This window comes from Saccopteryx leptura, chromosome 3 (genome assembly GCF_036850995.1).
Source record: "Saccopteryx leptura isolate mSacLep1 chromosome 3, mSacLep1_pri_phased_curated, whole genome shotgun sequence".
NCBI classification, from domain to species: domain Eukaryota; kingdom Metazoa; phylum Chordata; class Mammalia; order Chiroptera; family Emballonuridae; genus Saccopteryx; species Saccopteryx leptura.
In genome coordinates this window covers 341396582-341417564 of record NC_089505.1, presented here as the reverse complement: position 1 = coordinate 341417564, position 20983 = coordinate 341396582, and the positions used below count along the sequence as shown (strand labels likewise).

At 39.6% G+C, this 20983-nt stretch overlaps 1 protein-coding gene across 1 annotated transcript in view; it reads left to right on the top strand.

Annotated features, from left to right (window-relative positions):
* DPYS (dihydropyrimidinase) overlaps positions 1–20983 on the top strand; it is a 108295-nt gene that overhangs the window by 45015 nt on the left and 42297 nt on the right. The window contains exons 5-7 of the mRNA XM_066379345.1: positions 13750–13906; positions 15097–15238; positions 16930–17072. Coding sequence (XP_066235442.1) covers positions 13750–13906; positions 15097–15238; positions 16930–17072 — 442 coding nt within the window. The remainder of the gene's footprint in view (positions 1–13749; positions 13907–15096; positions 15239–16929; positions 17073–20983) is intronic.

The window sequence follows — 20983 nt, the reverse complement described above, 5'->3', positions numbered from 1 at the left end:
CCCCACCCTTACACCACTAGAAGCGCATTTTCTAATCTGATGTCCAAATGCCAACTCTCCAGTTAACTTTAAAGAAGCTTCTCTATCTCTTAGGCATTTCCACCATCACTCTCAGTACCTGAATCAGGGTAATACAGGGCATGTAATGGGTCTCGATGATTTTTTTTTTTTTTTTTTTTGTATTTTTCCGAAGCTGGACACGGGAAGCAGTCAGACAGACTCCCGCATGCGCTCGAACGAAATCCACCCGGCACGCCCACCAGGGGGCGATGCTCTGCCCATCTTGGGGCGTCGCTCTGCCGCAATCAGAGCCATTCTAGCGCCTGAGGCAGAGGCCACAGAGCCATCTTCAGTGCCCGGGCCAACTTTGCTTCAATGGAGCCTTGGCTGCGAGAGGAGAAGAGAGAGACAGAGAGGAAGGAGAGGGGGAGGGGTGGAGAAGCAGATGGGCGCTTCTCCTGTGTGCCCTGGCCGGGAATCGAACCCGGGACTCATGCACGCCAGGCCGATGCTCTACCACTGAGCCAACCAGCCAGGGCTCGACGATTTTTTTTAAAATGAATTTATTTTTCTCATAACAACTTGGGTGTTGGTGCAATTGAAGCAATTATCCAAATAGTATTTTTATGACAATTACAGTTTTAAAACCAAAGTTATTTTTATCCCAAATTGCCTAATTGCCTCAGTTCTTTAGTTCAACTGATATGTAAATAGTCTTTATAAAAGAAAGAAAATCACCTATTTTTTATAAGAATTGGGTGGAGAAATAATTTTATTCAAGTGCTAGTACTTGTTAAGGAAGGATGAAAACCGATTAAGATGCACTTTATTCAATGGCTTTAGACCCTTCTTAGATGTGTTGTAGTTTCTATTATCTCGCTTTTAGAAACCCAAATAATCAGATATAGTCTTATAAATCATCCTGTTTGTTTGTTTAAACTGAAACTGTCTGCATTTTTACAATATGGATTATAAAATAATGAAAATAGGTTTAGCGTGTCTATAATTGACGCTAAAATACATTTTTCAAAATTGGTTCTTGTTCCACGAAGGTTCAGTAAGGATTTTGTGCCAGTTGAGTGCATTTTTTTTTTCAAATTATGAAGGAAGGGTCCTGGCCAGTTGGCTCAGTGGATAAAGTACATGTCCCATGTATTGGAGTCCCGGGTTCAATCCCCAGTCATGGCACATGTGAGAAGTAACCATCTGCTTCTCTTCCCCTCCTTCTCCCCCTTCTCTCCCTCTTCCCCTCTGACAGCCTGTGGCTTGGTTGGTTTGAGTGTTTCTCTCTCTCTCTCTTCCTCTCCTGCAGCCATGGCTTGAATAGTTCGAGCAGGTTGGTGCTGGGTGCTGAGGATGGCCCATAGCCTTGCCTCAGATGCTAAAAGAGCTGAGTTGCAGAGTCACTGAGCAGCAGCCCCAGTTGGGCAGAGCATTCAATGCCTGGTAGGGGACTTGATGTGTGGATCCCAGTTGGGGTGCATGCAGGAGTCTGTCTCTCTACCTCCCCCTCACTTAATAATAATAATAATAATAATAATAATAATAATATGTGGACCCATGCTATTAAAAAAGTTTATGAAAGTTTACTTAGAAAGTGACAGAGGTGGTAGAAGTGAGCCAGCTGGGCTGCATAAGCTTAGGAAATGAGTTTCAGAGGCAGAAGAAGGGCCCTTGGAGCTTTAGAGAGAGAAAGGCAAAGGCAACTCGCCTGGGGGAAGGAGAGGGGAAAGGAGAAGGCAACCGAATGCATCTTAAAATGTAATCCATTAGCATCTTGTGTTAAGAGTAAATTTGGTTTCACACAGGAGTTAATAAGGTCTTACCAATAACCGTTTCTGGTTGTTCCCCATCCCATCCCCATATATAATGTAATTTCAATCAAAAGAGCAACATTTCAAAAAGAAAGCTACAGCAGTTTTAAAGTTACATCATTAGATTTTTGCCACCAGGTGGCACTGTTGCTAACCCTATGAAATGAGTTCTATAATTATTTGCTTTGTTAAATCATGTACCATTACAGACTGTCAGGTCCATAATGTCACAATATGATTCAAGAAACTGTAAATTCAGCAGAAATGGTCGATCGTAACCCACCAGCAAGCTACAATTTTGACAGATCTACCAGGAAACAGTTTCTTGGCCTTGGGTATTAAATTCGCTCTGCGATAGAATTCCAATAGGAGCAGGTAAAAGAGTAGGGAAGGTTCTAGAATGTGAATCGTAGACAGAAAAGTCAAGTATGAGTCTTTTAACTTTGTTTTAAATTATTTTCTAAATTTAATTTAATTTTTGAATATGTAAAACATTTACACGGTCCAAAAATCAACATTATATATTACAAAAGTATTCTCAGAGAAGTAATTATTATTAATTTGTAGCCTACCTTTATATAGTATTTCTCTTGATTAAAAAAAAAGAATATATGTATATTTTTATTTCTTTTTTTCCTGTATGAAAAGGAAAATACTATATATAGTGTTCTTACTTTTTTTTCCTACTCAAAAATATATTCTAAAAAGTCAGCTAATATAGGTATAGAGCAAGGGTTGGGAACCTTTTTGGCTGAGAGAGCCATGAACGCCACATATTTTAAAATGTAATTCTGTGAGAGCCATACAATGACCTGTGTACGTTATGCATTATCCAATAAAAATTTGGTATTGTCCTGGAGGATAGCTGTGATTGGCTTCAGCCACCTGCAACCATGAGCATGAGCAGTAGGAAATGAATGGATTGTAATACATGAGGATGTTTTATATTTTTAACGTTATTATTTTTTTAATTAAAGATTTGTCTGCGAGCCAGATGCATCCATCAAAAGAGCCATGGTTCCCGACCCCTGGTATAGAGACTCCCCTCGTTCTATCTTACAGGTGTGGAGTGCACCACTGTATTTGTTCAGTTAGTCTCTAATGATGGCTAATTTTTTTTTTTTGATAAGTGTGGGAATGTTGCTTGAAGGTGCATTTACTCTTTTTTTTTATTTTTATTTATTTATTTATTTTTACAGGGACAGAGAGAGAATCAGAGAGAGGGATAGATAGGGACAGACAGACAGGAACGAAGAGAGATGAGAAGCATCAATCATCAGTTTTTTGTTGGGACTCCTTAGTTGTTCATTGATTGCTTTCTCATATGTGCCTTGACCGTGGGCCTTCAGCAGACTGAGTAACCCCTTGCTTGAGCCAGCGACCTTGGGTCCAAGCTGGTGAGCTTTTTTTTTTTTTGGCTCAAGCCAGATGAGCCCGCACTCAAGCTGGCAACCTCAGGGTCTCGAACCTGGGTCCTTCCACATCCCAGTCTGACGCTCTATTCACTGCGCCACCACCTGGTCAGGCTAGTGATGGCTATTTAAGTTGTCTCCAATCTTTAAGCTGTTACAAATAGAACCACAGTAATGGCCTTATTCATATTTGTGAAAGATGAATTAGTTTTTTATTGTCATTCTAACAAATTACCACAAATTTAGTGGTTTAAAGCAGCATAATTTTTATTATCTAGTGGTTCGTGAGATCAGGAGTCTGGTGTCACTGGGCTAAAACCAAGGTTTTGGCCAGGATGGTTCCTTCTTGCAGCTCTAGGGGGAATACCTTTCCTAGCTTCTAGAGATGATACGTGTTTCTCAGTTCATGTCCTGTCATGGTAAGCTATTTAATCGGTTATAATTAAGTTATAGCTGAGTCCGTTAAGTTGTTCATAACGAAAAATGAAAGTAATTAGGAGTCAATTGAATAGGCAGAGAAACTCATAGCAAGCTAAATGACATGGACTTTAATTCACTCACGGTTAGGACGAGTGGCTGGCTAAGCCTAGGTGCTTGCTTGGGTGGGGCCCGGAACGAACTTTCCTGGAGAGGCTGAGTGCTTTGCGACAGTTGCCAAATGATTGTGGTGGGTGACGCGGATTCTGCATTGAAGTCTCGGTAGACTGACTTGATCCTCACCACAGCTACTTAAATATGGTTTGGCTACTCTTCTTAACATAGAGTAACACACTTGGGGAAATTCCTCTTATGATCACGGTTCAACACATATGTTATCTCTGGGTTATATGCTTGGGGGAATTTCAACTTTAATCACAGTCTTGCTTACTTAGTTATCTTGGGAAGTCACACATGAGTATAGCTAATTGCATTAATACTCTTATTATCAATTTTGATACTCTAAACCTTGGTATACATTTCAAACACATGGAGTTATCTTAAAATGGCATAAGCTGGTTATACCTAAGTCACTCTTACTTTCCTTTTTACATTTTATATTAATTTGGCTTTATGTTTACTATAACATGTCCCCTTCCTTCGTCTTCAAAGCCAGCAGTGGTGGGTGGAGAACACTGCATTATTCTAATCCCCTCTTCTGTCTCTCTTCTCTACTTTAAGGACCCTTGGCCTTGAGCCATTTGATTGACCCAGGATAATTTCTCTGCCTCTAGATTCATAATTTAATTGCAACTGTGAAGTCTCTTGGCCATGTAGGGTAACATATTCAGAGGTTATAAGGATTAGGACATGGATGTCTTTGGGGTACTATTATTCTGCCTATGACACAATTCTCTCCTCAGGGTAGAGTTCTGGAAGTGGAAGAGCAGGTTCAAAGGGTAAATAAATGCATATGTACTTTTTGGATGTTGTTAAATTCCTTTCCAAAGGAGTTACAAATACAAAGGAAAATTGAAAATGTCACCCTAAAGGTTCTGGTCGAGTCAGACATTGTAAGAGCACCTATGAGAATGCTCTAATGCACAGTTGTCACTGAGGTAGCAGAGCTCTTGAAGTCAATTAGCCTGGGAGATTTCACATTCCTGACATGTGACCCATGGCATGTGATCAAGGCATGTGATCAAACAGGACCTGGAACACAGGAAGCAGAAGGGAGCAGGGGAGGGCTGGGAACCAAACCATTCACATAGTGACTGCTCCAGCCAATCCAAGGGCAGACCCCTGGGGAGCACAGAGTGACCTTTTACAGAAGAGTCACTTACCCCGTCTGTACTCATTATTAACCTAATATACTTTATAAACATAAAAAAACCCCAATGTAAATCTATTCATGTTACCTTATTTAAATAAGAAACAGATTTATAATTTGGATATTTCCTATCTGGAAATACTTTTGCCAGGCCATTCTATCATCCGGGCCTTGCCACTTAGAGTGTGGTCCCTAGAACACAGCAATGACATCCCCTGAGAGCTTTTTGGTAATGCACAGCCTTGGATACCATCCCAGATCCACTGAGTCAGAATATAGTAGAACCTCAGGTGATTCATATGCATATTATAGCTTCAAAATCACTGTCCCAGCAGACATAAAAGATATCTGATTCTTAATTCTCTCTGTTGTAGTTGTCTGGAAATACAATGCTATTAAGTTTGATTTTAGAGTTGAATTGCCATCTATAAACCCAAAAGATAGTAACATGAGGGTTAATATTTATAACAATGAACATCATTTGTTGAGTGCTTAATATGTGCCTGGCATTATTTTAATGCTTTATCTCATTTCATGTTTTATTATATATTATCTCAGCAATGTATTTAATATACATTATCATTTTTAATTGTCTTATTTAAATTTAGGTTCAGAGTTAAATGTTATCACTGTTTGTGACTGATGAAATTGAGACTTGGGAAAGTTTGGTAAATTAAGCCCAAGATCACTTTACCAGTAAGTGCTAAACTTGGAATTCAAGCTCAAGTCCACATGACCCCACATCCCAAATTTTTGGTTACTCTGAGCTCTGTTAAAGAAGAAATCAATTTACGAAGTTGGGAAACATGAATATCAAATTTATATTTAATTGGTTTTGGTTTTAGGCCTTATATCATATTTAAAGTTTTTATTAAAAACACTATCATTATTTTGTTATTATTATTTTTTATTTACTGATTTTAGAGAGAGAGAGGCAGGGAGAAAGAGAGAAAGAGACAGAAACATCGATCTGTTCCTGTATGTGCCCTAACCGGGGATTGAACCTGCAACTTCTGTGTATCAAGACAATGCTCTAATCAACAGAGCCACCTGCCTAGGCCATCATTTTGTTATTTTTACAATCATTATGAAAAGAAGAACACATGCCAGGAGTAGAAACGATCAAGAATGTACTCAATGAATAGTAAACATCTTTTATCTCCCTCAGCTCAGTCCTGGAACTAGTGATTTTTGGTGGTTACCTCTAAAATTCTATAAATTTGTAAGTAGTGACATAATTTTTGACAGAATCACTTGACTCTAAATTTTAAAAAATGAATAATTTAGCTCATGTTAAATCTTATATTTTGCCTTGAGTTTTGTTAGAAATAATTAGCATCATAAAATATCCAGGAAAAGATTTAACAAAAGATGTGAAGGACCTATGTACTGAAAATTACAAAACATTACTGAAAGAAATTGAAAAAGACCAAATGAAATGGAAAAATATTCCATGTTCTTGGATTGGAAGAATCAACATAGTTAAAATGGCCATATTACCCAAAACAATATACAAATTTAATGCAATCCCCATCAAAATCCCCATGTCATTTTTTAAGGAAATAAAACAAAAAATTACCAGGTTTGTATGGAATCATAAAAAACCCCAAATAGCCAAAGCAATCCTGAGGAAAAAGAATGGAGCCAGAGGTATCATACTACCTGACTTCAAATTATACCATAGAGCCACGATAATCAAAACAGCATGGTATTGGCAGAAAAACAGACATACAGACCAATGGAACAGAATTGAGAGCCCAGAAATAAAACCACATATATATGGACAAATCATCTTTGACAAAGGAGCTAAAAACACACAATGGAGAGAAGAAAGCCTCTTCAATAAATAGCACTGGAAAAATTGGAAAGTCACATGCAAAAGAATAAAACTTGACTACAGTTTGTCCCCCTGCAGAAAAATTAATTCAAAATGAATCAAAGACCTAAATATAAGATCTGAACAATAAATTACATAAAAGAAAGCATAGGTACTAAGCAGAGGACCTGTAGAGAACAATTTATAAATTTGACCCTAAAGGCAAGGGAAGTAAGGGCAAAAATAAATGAATGGGACTATATCAAACTAAAAAGCTTCTACACAACAAAGAACCTGACAACAAAACAAATAGGCAGCCAACTAAATGGGAGATGATATTTGCAAACAAAAGCTCCAATAAGGGGTTAATATCCAAAATATATGAAGAACTCACAAAGCTCAGCAACAAACAAGCAAATGATCCAATTAAAAAATGGAAAGAGGACCTGAACAGACACCTCTCCCAAGAAGACATACAAATGGCCAACAGTGATACGAAAAGATGCTCATCTTCACTAGCTATTTGAGAAAGGCAAAATGCAAGTCAAAACTACAATGAGATATTAGCTCACATCTGTCAGATTGGCTATTATCAACAAGACAGGGAATAACAAGTGTTGGAGAGTTTGTGGAGAAAAAGGAACCCTCATTCACTGCTGGTGGGAATGCAAATTAGTACAACCATTATGGAAGAAAGTACGGTGGGTCCTCAAAAAATTAAGGATAAGAACTACCATATGACCCAGCAATTCCTCTACTGGGTATATACCCCCCAAACTCCAAAGCATTGGTACATAACGACACATGCACCCCCATGTTCATCACAGCATAATTCATAGTGGCTAAGGCATAGAAACAACCAAAATGTCCCTCGATAAAGGATTGGATAAGATGTGGTACATATATACAATGGAATACTACTCAGCCATAAGAAATGATGACATAGTGACATTTATGACAACATGAATGGACCTTGAGAACATTAGACTTGTGTTCAGAGGCCTGTTTTAATCTGAAGACTGATCTGAAAATGTTTTCTTATATTACAGTAGTTCCTTCATATTAATTTCTCTGTTCCTTATTTTTGAACTCCATCAGACCTCTCGAATTAATCCTCCATATCTTTGAACTATTTTCACCTAGTCTTTTAATTTTTACTCTATATTTTAGAAAAGGATTTTGTTTACTTCTTCTGCCCTTCCAATAACCTTTTGTTTTATTTGAAAGAAAACTTTCTTATTCTCTGATACCTTTTTTTCTCCCACAGTTGATTGTTTTTATTTTCTTATTTTATAAATTTATTTAGCTATTTTTTTAGAGAGGGAGAGAAAGAGAGGAAGGGAGAGAGAGAAGCATCAACTCATTGCTCCACTTAGTTGTGCATTGATTGCTTCTCATACATGTCTTGACCGGGCATTAAACTGATGACCTCCAGCTCAAGCAGGTGACCCTGTGCCCACGCGGGCAACCTTGGGTTTTGAACCAGTGACCTCAGGTTTCAAACTGAAGACCTCAGTGTTCTGGGTTGATGCTCTATCCACTGCCCCACCACAGGTCAGGCTTATTGTTCTATTTAAATAGATGTGTTATCTTTGTGATCTCTTTAAGAATACTAATTAAGATTTTAAAACATTCTTCTGTTTCCTGGATTACCCCTGGTTTTTGCTGAGTCAACTTTACAGTTTTTTAATAGCTTGTTCCTTCTTTCTGTGTTGGTTTTTTTCCCCCCCAAGTGTCTGGTGCTCCTGGGCTATTGGTATTCATGCCTGGAGAGTTCAGGTGATTAGAGAGTTGGTGTGGGGATCGTCTGCTGCTGTGTGGGTGTGTTTTCTGAGCAGGTCTGGCCCTCAGTGAGAGCACTGACTTTCCCCGCCCCCTGTAACTCCCCTTTGCACCTCGGGAAGAATGTTTTTCATGACTCGCTCCGCTCTGAGTTCAGGCTCTAGCACCCTCTACCTTCCTTTTTAGTTATTGCCATCTCATCTACTTGCTGGCTTCCTAAACACTTTCAGAACCTGTAGTCAGCCATGGCTCCTCCTTCGTTTTCAACACAGCTATAGATTTTGCACATTTTTTTGGTACAACTTCACCAGGGTTTTGATGTGAATTGGGAAGGAAAAGACGGGAAAGTGTGTTTAGTTTGAATTTTAATTCAAAGCCTGACGTTTCCCTTTTTCATACCTTGATATTTTCTTTTAGTGTTCAGCACTTGTGTTAAAAAGTGAAAAGCAGGTGACAGGAAAAGGAATACAACTTTCATGTTCGAGCCATCAAAAACCCGGTTGTCTTTGACAGTTGGCAAGGAACACAGTTCAGCCCAGATCATGAAGGAACTCCAGAGTCCCAAGAAGATATTTCCATATCCATTTATTTACTTGATCCTCACAAAATTGCCACACAAGAAGGACACTGGGATCTTATGTAATAGATGAGAAATTCTGAGACTAGGAACAGGCACTTACCTTGCACAAGGTCACCAACTAAAAAATAACAAAGATTAGAACCTGCACCTGTGTGATCTACTCTATATTATGTGGCTTCTGTGTATTTTCCTTCTCAGCTATTATTGCGCTTTGTAAATGTAATACCACTGCTCACAAAAATTAGGGGATCAGGGAACGTGCAGATACTCCAGTACTCTCAGCCTTTTGTATAGTGCATTTTCACCAATGAAATCAAAGTTGGGTTTGCATCTCATTTGCATAACCGAGCAACCTTTTTTGACTTGTAGTTTGCTTTTCTGATGTTCTTGTTTAATCACAAAAATTCAAATGCTTCTGTTTTTCTTATTGCGTCGTATTCATTTTGAAATATACCCTAATTTTTGTGAGCAGTATATTTTAAATCAAGATGAACCCGTTTAGCTAGGAAAAATTATTTTTATAAATGTGTTTGGCTTTCTGTTTGGTAGTCAGCACTTCCACTCCTGGGCCTGCCCCAGGCTGCCAGCGTCTCTGCCCTTCCCTCACAGCTCTCAGGGCTTGAGGGAGGGCTGGCTGCTCCCAAATCCAGACAAGACGCTAGCGTCCACTCTATTGCTTTCACCTAATTAATGAGTTGTCTGGTCAGGAGGGAGTTTAGATCATTTCAACGTGTTTCATTATTTGAAAATCTTTAGACTCTCTTACAGGGCAAAATTCTTGTAAGTGGAAGATAGCATCGTAAGCGCAGAGTCTTTTCTGGTTTACAGCCAAAGGATGGAGAGAGAAGGAGAGCAGTGTATGGCTAGACAGGATACAACATAACGCGAACTTGCTGAGATAGTGGGAGGAGATTAAATGTGAAGATGTACTATCTCCCAAGAGTTGTTGAAGCCATCTGGTCTCCAGTGTAATCAGGAGGTAGCAGACAAGGACAGATACAGCGCTTCTCATTACCGACCTGCTAAGAGTAGTAAGTGAAACCAGTAAGTGAAATTGGAAAATTGCTCAGCTACATCCACAGATAGCTCGTGGTTGGCTTAAACATTTAAAAATACGTGCTCCTCGGGTTATTTTTCAATAACCAACATTTAGAAGCAGCCCAAGTACCCATCAGTAAAGGAGTGGATAAAAAAGCTGTGGTATATTTTACACAATGAAATATTACCTGGCCATAAAAAGGAAATCTTACCCTTTGTAACAGCATATATGGACCTAGAGAGCATTATGCTCAGTGAAGTAAGCCAGGCAGAGAAAGACAAGAACCATATGATTTCATTTATATGTGGAATCTAATAAACAAAATAAACTAACAAACGAAATAGAAACTGACTCATAGATGGAGAGAACAGACTGACAGCTGTCAGAGGAGAGGAGAGTTGGGGGCTGGGAGAAAAAGGTGAAGAGATTTAAAAAAAACAACCAGATACAGAGTATGGTGATGGCCAGAGAGAAAGAGTGGGGAGTGGGAGGAAGTGGAAAGGGGCAAAACGGGGGCGGGGGGCATTGTGGCGGAGAAGAGACTTGAATTTGGGTAGTAAGGACGTGAGGCAGTATGCAGATGATGTATTATTGACTTGTACTCTTGGAACTTGTATAGTTTTATTAACCAATGTCACTCCAATAAATTTAATAAAAAAGAGAAAAAAGAAAATAAAACCAAAATACATGTTCTTTACTAAGAAATGAAAAATGACCCTTTTCCCAGTAACGTGGTACATATGCGTGATACACTAGCAAAATACTAGGGTTCTAATTCCGGATTCTGTTTACCACCCCAGTGTCTCGGGCAATTTAGTTAGTCTCATTTGGGCATCAGTTTATTGTTAAACCAGCATGAGGGTTGCCATGAAGGTCAAATGTCATATATGACTTTCAAACTATGTTTGCAAACTACAGTCTCTACATATATTAGCTATCTTTATTATGATATTTTTAGCCCAAATCTAACAAAACCCACAATTATGCTGAATTGTCTAGTTTGGGTCTCCAAGTTAAGTATTATCCAGAACCCTTGTTTTCTTTCTCCTTTTTACTTCTTGCCTGCTATTAAGTCCTTTGAAAAATGTGTAGAACCATTGTGACATCAGGGAAGAGCAATTGGGAATTTTTATTCTTTCATTTTTTCAATTTTTTGATATTTATAGATGCTGAATGCAGAAATAGCTGAAAATAACCCAGCTAACAAAGCGCTTGTTGTGTATACCAAAATGTGGCTCACATTTTAAAAGGACTAAGCCCTTCCTAGGAAATTACTTGTTACCTGGTTTCAAAACCATCTGGGCAGACTCGTGGTAGACACCGATACTTTTCATTTTTCCTGAGCACTATTAAAATCGTAGAACTGCTGGAACAGTATTCCAATATCACCTTGGTGGGCCAAATGATTGAACAGAACGGGTGATAAGGATCTTTCCTCTCTGATAAATCACCAGGGAAACTCCTGAGTTGGCAACTTGTTAAATGATTGCTGATCAAGTCTCCAAGTTTCTCCTTGTCCAAGCATCTGTAAAAAGTTCTCTTGGAATAGAAAGGACTCTTTGTACCTGCCAATAAAATATTGTGCCTATCTTGTTATCTCTCCAGCAAATAACACATTACCTCTTAGTTTATATTAAAAATGATTGCTGGCCCTGGCCGGTTGGCTCAGCGGTAGAGCGTCGGCCTGGAGTGCGGGGGACCCGGGTTCGATTCCCGACCAGGGCACACAAGAGAAGCGCTCATTTGCTTCTCCACCCCCCCTCCTTCCTCTCTGTCTCTCTCTTCCCCTCCCGCAGCCAAGGCTCCATAAGAGAAAAGATGGCCCAGGCGCTGGGGATGGCTCCTTGGCCTCTGCCCCAGGCGCTAGAGTGGCTCTGGTCTCGGCAGAGCGACGCCCCGGGCAGAGCATCGCCCCCTGGTGGGAAGAGCATCTCCCCTGGTGGGCGAGCCGGGTGGACCCCGGTCGATCGCTTGCGGGAGTCTGTCTGACTGTCTCTCCCCGTTTCCAGCTTCAGAAAGATAAAAAAAAAAAAAAAAAGATTGCTTGTGTCATACACTCAAAAGAGATACTAATGGTGTTTCTCCTTTTCTGGGACTAGGACAGTAACAGACGGGAGGGGGATGGGATTCACCTACTGTGTGTGTATCATGAAAGCAAAGGATCTTAGCGGTGGCTGAGTCCTTAGGGGATAACTTTTATTGACCACACTCTGATACTTGGTTACTTAAGAAGCATAAGTTGTTAGGCTTCAGTAAGCCTTGCTTTCCTGCTTTTTCAAAGTCCTAGGCTAGTGGAGGACAGTGCTGGTGTGAGGGAGAAATGGTCTGGGAGAGAGTAGGGTGCTGCATTCTAATTTAATATGACTCAGGCAGCTGGTGGCCCTCCGCCGTCAGTACTCCCTAAGGAAACCAGTTGATTTCAGTTATATATCAGGATTTTAACTAAGACCTGACATCTGATTAACTAGAGGGAACTAATTTGGTGTGCCAACATCCCTTTACTGTGCACGCTCCTTTGGGACTGCTTGGATCTATGATCAGGTGCATGCCAGGGAATCTGTTATTCTGACAAATCAGAGATAGGATTCTGATTTTAAATTCAAATTCGCTTGCACTATTAACTTTTCTAACACTGTGTCCTTTTGATGGCCTCATTTGCATGATTTTTAAATATGCATTTCTGGCTACAATTTTATCTGAGTGTTCTTTTATTCAATATGTTTTTAGAGGAAGTTTTTTTTTTCTTAAGGGTATCTAAAGATTATCAATCTATTTGGAACAGAAATACACTCAGGTTGAACTCCATATAACCATAAGCTAGTTGTCATCAGGGTAGTATAGCCTAGAAGTTAGGACCACTGGAGTCTAAATGCCTGGCCTCCATCCGACCTCGGGCACTCCATCTATATCAAGTGCATGTAATGTTCCTGCAGAGAAGTTATTTAACCCCATAAGTTCTATCCTCTTATTTTAATAAAGATAATACTAGCATTTGTTAGATTAGGGATTTGAGACAATGCCCATTCGAATGGCACATGTATCAGCCAGCTTTTGCTAGGTTAGTTACACTGCAGTAATAAATGAATCTAAAATATTACTGGCTTACAACTACATAGATTCAATTCTCATTCATACTCGTGTCCATTGTGGGTTGGCTCTGCCTCTGTTTCCCATTCTCTTCAGTCTGAGACACTACTCAAGGAGCAGCTTCTGCTGGTCTCATGACAGAGGGAAGATGGGAATAGCAAAACTTATTGTGGTTTTAACAACACCTGCTTGGAAGCAGCACATGTCACTTCCATTCATAATTAATTGGCCAAAGTAAACCATGTGTCCATGTCTGATATCAGTGAGTGGGTTCAATCATCTCCCATAACATGCAACACACATCGACTAGAACATAGGAAATGCTCAATAAAAAGTAGTTTTCCTTCTTAGTTGCTGCTCATTGAAGGTTTAGGACTCATAGTATCCTTTATTAAGACTAATCTTTAGGGGTTTGTCAGACGTTTCTTTTAAGAACAAATTAAGGTAATGAATACTTCCTTTAACTTTCCAGGGAAGGTGGTGTATGGAGAACCCATAGCAGCAAGTCTGGGCACAGATGGCACTCACCAGTGGCATAAAGAATGGCACCATGCGGCCCACCATGTTATGGGACCACCCTTGAGACCGGATCCTTCAACTCCTGACTACCTCATGAACCTACTGGCTAAGTAACCATTTAGCAGATAATTGTGAAGTGTTTTGCCAAAATAAGGTGTCTTACGAGTCTCAGGTTTCAGTGTAGGAGGTCTTTTCTTACCAGCTGGACTTTCCATTGGCTTCCCAGTATTCTGTTCTGCTTGATCTGACAGGCTCTGGGGACTGTCTCTCATCTGGAGACCCAAAAGCATTGGCTTAATTATGTTACAATATAGTGTCAAAATCTCTCCTGGATGCAGAGAAATCAGATCATTTTTATTGAAATTTTACTCTCCTGATTTTCCCCTTGTCTTTCTATCTTTTGTTGCCTAGGGCCAAGTCTCTTCATTATGCTTTATTTCATAATTCAGAATATTCTTGAATTCTTTTCTACACCGATAAAAGCTGGGAACCAGATGTGCCTACTGTGTAGGTATAATAGGTTATAGTTGAGGGCAGAACCACGGTGGGGGTATAAAGACAGAATCCCACCCTTGAGTAGGTCATCCCCATGAAAAGCCATCCAAACTGTGTTCAGAGACAGTACTTCCTGGGACACTATTAATTTTTTTTTTTTTTTGAGAGTTACACCATTCCTGGCCATCCTGGTGCTCCCCATTTACAGATTCTCAGATCCAAGTTAACAAAGCTTTTCACAACAGACTTTACGAGGGTTCACATGCCCTTTCCTTTCAGCCTCCTTCCACCTTCTACATCCCCAAGATTATTCAGAAGTCAAAGCAGGATTTCTGTCACTGGTGACATGAACATTCTCAGCCACCGTCACCTCTCTGCTCATCACAACATTCCCATTTTGGCCAGAGGCTCACCGGGTGCATCTTTGCGCAGTACTCTACTCCTAAGGAATTTTTCCTTGCATTATTGCCAATGATCCTGTAATAATTGTCATCAAGTACATATAATTATCAATTTTTAAATGAGAAACTGAGCGTTGGACATGCTTGTAATCCGTAAGTAATGGAACAGAGAACCTGGAACGTATCATCGTGCCTCTTGTAAGAGTGTTCTCCAAAAGTGCTCCCTAGAATAGGGATGAGAGTGGGAGAAATGTGTCCTTCAAAAAGCTACTCATTTTCCACTGCAGTTTTCTGGCACTTATTTGAGAAGGGAGTCAGGAGATTAAGGAAGATTATGGTAGTTTCTTCCTGACCTATTTTTTATCTACTCACCTGCGTCACACTGGTGTGTTTTTCTTTTACAGTGGCGATCTAACCACAACAGGGACTGACAACTGCACTTTCAACACCTGCCAGAAGGCTCTGGGGAAGGACGATTTTACTAAGATTCCCAATGGGGTGAATGGTGTTGAGGACCGGATGTCAGTAATATGGGAAAAAGGCGTGGTGAGTTGCACAAGATCCACCCTGTTGTGCCTAATTCTTTGACCAGGATCCAGTCTGGTTTAGGGCTAATGTGTCATACACCTGCATAGAGAAACTTTTTGGTTATTTTTACTATGATGGATACTGGGGATGCTACACCATCACCACCACCATCCCATGCTCCAGGATAATAATAAGACATAATTTTCTTCTCAGCATTGGTTGAGTTTAGAGGATGCATTGCACCACTTTGCACACATGAGGAGATACATTTACATTGGATGCCAGTGTAGATTTTTGAGGTCTTTGAAATGGTGCAGCCCTTCTACTTGACTTCTCATGTTCCTGAATTCTAGCTCTTCATGTGTCGCCGATATAAACCCTGGAAATTAATAAAAACACTGAAAGACTTTTATTATGTTTATACCTCCTTTTCATGAAATCTTCATAGATGTCTTTTTTTAAAGAATGCTTGGATGTCATATTTTAAAAATATCTGCATGAGGGCTCATAAATAATAAATAAAAGTCTAAGAAAAAGATGTTTTAAGTTCCCATGATTTAAAATTTTATCCCTGAAGATGGAGAAGAATCAGATAGCTAAATGTCACGTGTTAACCTGCCTAGCCAGCTGACATGTGTCTTTGTAAAGGTCATTAGGGAATGCCTGCCTGGTGAGACCCGAGGTCCTTGTTATCGTGCCATTGTCACCATCTCCTGGGAGCCCTCCCTTAGCCGACACGTCAGTCGTGTCTCATTCTTCAGAAACCCCTACAAATACCACTCACTTCTAACTCTAATTACTTACCAGATCTTGTCAATTTTATTTCTAAAATGCCTTCTTATTTCCATCTACACGTCTACCACTCTAGTTTGAGGCCCATCTGTTGTATAGACCATTGCAGTAGTCTCTGCAGCTGGTGTCCTTGTCTCCAGTCTTGCTTGCTGCAGTCTGTTCTATACTCCGGTACCAGAGTCACCTCTGTTGGGCAGAGGACAAGGAGGGCGAAGAGGACGATTGTTAGATGATAGCGTTATAGAGATGTTTTAAAGATTATTATCTGTATATTAAATACTCAAATATCATTCTATAAGTCCTGGAGAAAATTAAAGGGTTTTAGAGAGGAAAGAGCATGAACAGGGCTCACAGCCCTCCCACATCTGTCCATTTATAAATTTTGTGTGATAGACTGTCCGTGATTGTTGGTTCATGTCAAGTTAATTAGACAAAATTGAAACTCTTGAGCTGATTCTTTCTCTTTCAAAATGTGTTGTCACCTGATTTAAAGGTCAATCGTACCTTAACTATATAATATTTTATCTGATGTCTGCATAGTCACTGATCTATCTTGGGCCTGCAATAAAGCCAGATTATAAATGTAGTAGGTGATGGAGGTAAGCTTCAAACAAGAATGGAAATATCATTGCGAACATTTAGCTATTGTCTGTATGATTCTGGGAAGGATGAAAAAAATAGTGGATGTATTTTTTTTTAAGCTGATGTATTTTTGAAACATTATCTTTGGGTTTCCATATGTTACCCCATCATCCCCATCATTATCATTATGAGATGCGTTCAGCTCCGTAATATAAGAAAACAGATGCAATTCTATTTGGTTCTAAGAGATACAAGTCTTATACATTAACTGATAGGAGATTTTAAAATCCTGGTCATTAGAACAAATGCATGTTCTTCCTTGAATGGTTTTACAGCATAGTGGTAAAATGGATGAAAACCGATTTGTGGCAGTGACCAGCACAAATGCAGCTAAAATCTTTAATCTCTATCCAAGAAAAGGAAGAATAGCTGTAGGATCAGATGCTGACCTTGTGATTTGGGACCCAAAAGCCACAAGGTAAGTCTAAATTCTTGCATTCCTTGGATTCACAGTGCAGAAAAAGTACTAAGTGCAAAGAAATTATTCAATGGGCTTATATCAGCTGTTTCTCATCAGGTGGCTTATTTAGCCAAGCTCAGGTACTTTGAGCCTGTGCACAGCACAAGGGGTTTGATGTACAGATATTCCTTTGTTTTTCTTGGCATAGAGGATGCAAAAGTTGTGCTGTTTACCAGTCCCTGGAAATGTATATGCATATAAAACCAATATGCATTCGCCACTTCAGAGCTTGGCAAGTGCCCAAATTTGCACGGAGAGAAGGTGCAGAGTGATGAAGAAAAGAAAATGCTGCGTTTTGAAAGGGCTGAATTGGAAACGCGAAGTAATTACAGCCTTTCTAAAGCTTTCAGATAGAAAAATTCCAGCACAAAGGATGTCACTTTCAGTTAGCCAAATTTTCCAGTTGAGTTCATCTTGAGCCTATCATTCCCAGGAGACTCCAGCCTTTTGTTTCCAATTTCCATAATTCTATGTTAATATTGCAGATCTGGCAAATTCCAACTCAGGCAAGCATTCAGTAGAAGCTGAGGCTCTACTAATTTCTTCTCACAGGGAGTTGGCACAGACAACACCTGAATCCTGATTTGTATTTTTCATAAACTTTACGGTCGTAATGGAAAAAATTCCATATACTTTTAACATACTGTGTGTGCGTGAATGCATGCATGTGTGTGTAAAACGGGACATGATAGGACCTTCTACCTTCATTGTATAGGCATTTTTATCAAAGTCTATTAGGTTTAACTGTGTAGTAAGCGAAGCCTGTCCTTTCTTGGGGATGATATTGTCACAAAGACCCAGTTTCTATTGAGGTGCTGCTGGGCTACCCTCTGGGGAAGAAAAGACCATCTGGGAAGCACTAGGCTACCATTGCTATGAGCTTAAAAATGAACCTGAAGATTCCCTTAGAAAATACTTCTATTTTTGAGCTTGATACTCTCCATCCTTGCCGTGTCTCAATTCAGAGACCAGTTCGTAGCTGACATTCCTTGGTCATTGAAAGTAGCCTTTAGTGAATATGTGACACCTCTTTGGTGGTTTAAGATTCAAGCAATGCAGCAAATTGTAGTTTGAGCATTTTATTTACATAAGATACCAAGGAGGCGCAGGGTCTTTGTTTTTATGTCAACAAGGAACCATTGCCCATTTAAGATGAACTATCTGGTTGCCAAATGATCTAGGCCCCTCTCCCTGCATAAGAAATGAAAACAAGTCAAACAAAATGTAGACAACTTCCCTACCAGGCTAGAAAATTTATCTTTGAGAAGACAACGGAAAAGCATTGCTGAGATTTGGATCCGTCTGTGGATGAATTAAACATGCTGTGTTTGGAAAGCTCCTGATATTTTAAATGTCAGTCTGCTATTGGACGCTGCAGGGGCCTGCCCGGGGTCATTTCTGCTGCAATTCAAACAATTTAGGCTTCCCCAAGTGCTGGCACCCAATAGGTCTTCTGAAACAACTGGTGGCTTAAGGAGTTCAGGAGACTTAATCAGAAAACGTAGCAAATGTCAACATGGAGAAAACTATTATGTGGACGAAAGATATGTAGAAAATGGTATTTTTTGAAACATAACATCTAGGAAAGTCATACTACTACTAATAACTTGCATGTGTAAAGTTCTCAGTGGTTTTGAAATTGCTATGGTATCTAGAATGTGATTGACAAGGTAAGACAAACACGATCACCTTATGACCATGAGAAAACTGTAGCACAGCAGGGTCTGTGACAGGTTTGAGATGGGAACCCTGATCCAGTTTCTTTGACTTTGCAAACCTGTATGCTTTTTCTGAAATTCATCTCCTGAATCTATGCTGTCTCATGACATCAAAGCAGAGCACTTAATAGCATACTAGATTGGTCATGTTTCATTTTTCTTTCAATCATGTAATCCAATAACCAAAAGCTTTTTTGGATTCGATTCGATTCTTTATTATTCCTTTTCAAAGGTTTGTCATTTCAAAGGTAAGGAAGAAATAAAAATACGTTGTTGAGTGCTGTGACTAATCCAATCTAGTTCTTTTTTTTTTTAAGTGAGAAGAAGGTAAATAGTGTGACAGACTCCCACATGTGCCTAGTATCCACCTGGCAACCCCATCTAGGGCCAATGCTAGAATCAGTTGAGCTATTTTTAGTGCCTGAGGCTAACACTTGATCAACCTAGCTATCCTTATTGCTGAGGGCCATGCTCGAACTGATCAAGCCACTGGCTGCAGGAGAAGAAGAGAGAGAGAAGGGGGAGGGAGGAAGGAAGAAGCAGATGGTCTCTTCTGATGTGCGCCCTGATGGGGGATAAAACCTGGGAATTCCATATGTCAGGCTGACACTCTATCCACTGAGCCCACCATCCAGGACCTCCTGTCTAATTCTTAATGTGGAGAGCCATGAAAGGCCATTCCCTGTGGTTCTTCTACTTCTTACCCTAAACCTGGATATCTCCAGCAGCCTCTGCCTTAAGATCTCCTTGGCTGTTTTAATTTCTGAGGACAATACCAGCTCAGGTATAAGGCATTGTCTTCCTTGACAACTGGACAAAGAAAAATGACCTAGACCTAAGGTTATGCATAATTCACTTTATTTACCACACATATTGTTGCTTGGAGGATACTTATAGACTGTGATTATGTCTCTTTGAGTCATGTTCTTTGCAATATAAATTTAGACGACTTTCTCACAAGAGTTAGCTTCCAGTTTCTGTAACATTGTTTTGTCCTTCCTTTCCTGTTCAGCTGTTTCTGAATAGCACACAGTGATCCAGATGTTTTTTTTTAAAGATCTGTATATTACATGCTTTATTTCCCCCGTTTCTAGTCTAAATAACTAACTTAAGGTCAAACCAAAAAGCTTTTGTGCTTTTAACTTATTTTCTATATTTCTTATCAGTTCTTTGCTATTTCTTACATAATACCTGTCCTTATAATAATAAGGTTAACAAAAAACTAAATGTTTACATATTCATATACGTGTTTTGGGGGGTAAAGATTGGCATTTAATTATTAGCGCTCAGTTGTCTCCGCCTCCGTCTGCTTGTCAGGTACACGCAGGTGCACAATGAAAACCAGCAGAGCCCCGGAGCCCAATGTGTGGCTCTGTTCCCAGCTCCGTCAATACTGAGGAGGGGGAAGACCCACGCAGTCTCTTAAGATCTGTGGGTATCTATGCTCTCGTATGTGAAGTGAGATTATTAATCATTGTTATGCCTACTTGATAAGGTTTTTCTTAGAATCCAGTGAGATAACGTATGAGATAATATATGTGAAAATGCTTTTTAAATCAAGAAAGGGTTACATAAAGACAAGGTATGTGTTATTATCATTCCTGTCTGTTTATCTAGTTTTATGTGTGTCATTCTTTGCAATCGAGTTTCCTTTCTCGGTGTTCTCAGCTTGTTTTGCCTGCGGTGACAAGGGTGACAGGTGAACCATAAGGCTGTATTTCTCTGACCCTCAGATTCTTTTTAAAAAGCTGGAAACGTTTTGTTTTTCTCTTCTTCTTTTTACTTTTTCATTTTTGGAAAATGAAGAAATATTATTTTAATATATCCTTGGCAGGATATATGAAAATTAGTTAGCCCCTTTTGCATTTCTTTGAATTATTCCATTTCTGGCTTTTCCAACCCTTTAAGAATGTTCCTTAAGCCACCATCAGAATTGTTTTTACCATCATTATTTATCTTTTTCAGTGTGAAAATTGCAGAAGTGGGAAACAGGAGAGAAGGGGCAATTGACAAGGAGGCTTCATAGAATGGTGAATCTGAGAGAATATCTGAACAAAGAGAAACCGGTTTATCGTGGTTCATGTTAAGAGAGAATTTTGCGGAAACTACGCTAGTTCCTTATCTAATTCGATCATAGCACCAGCTTTCTCT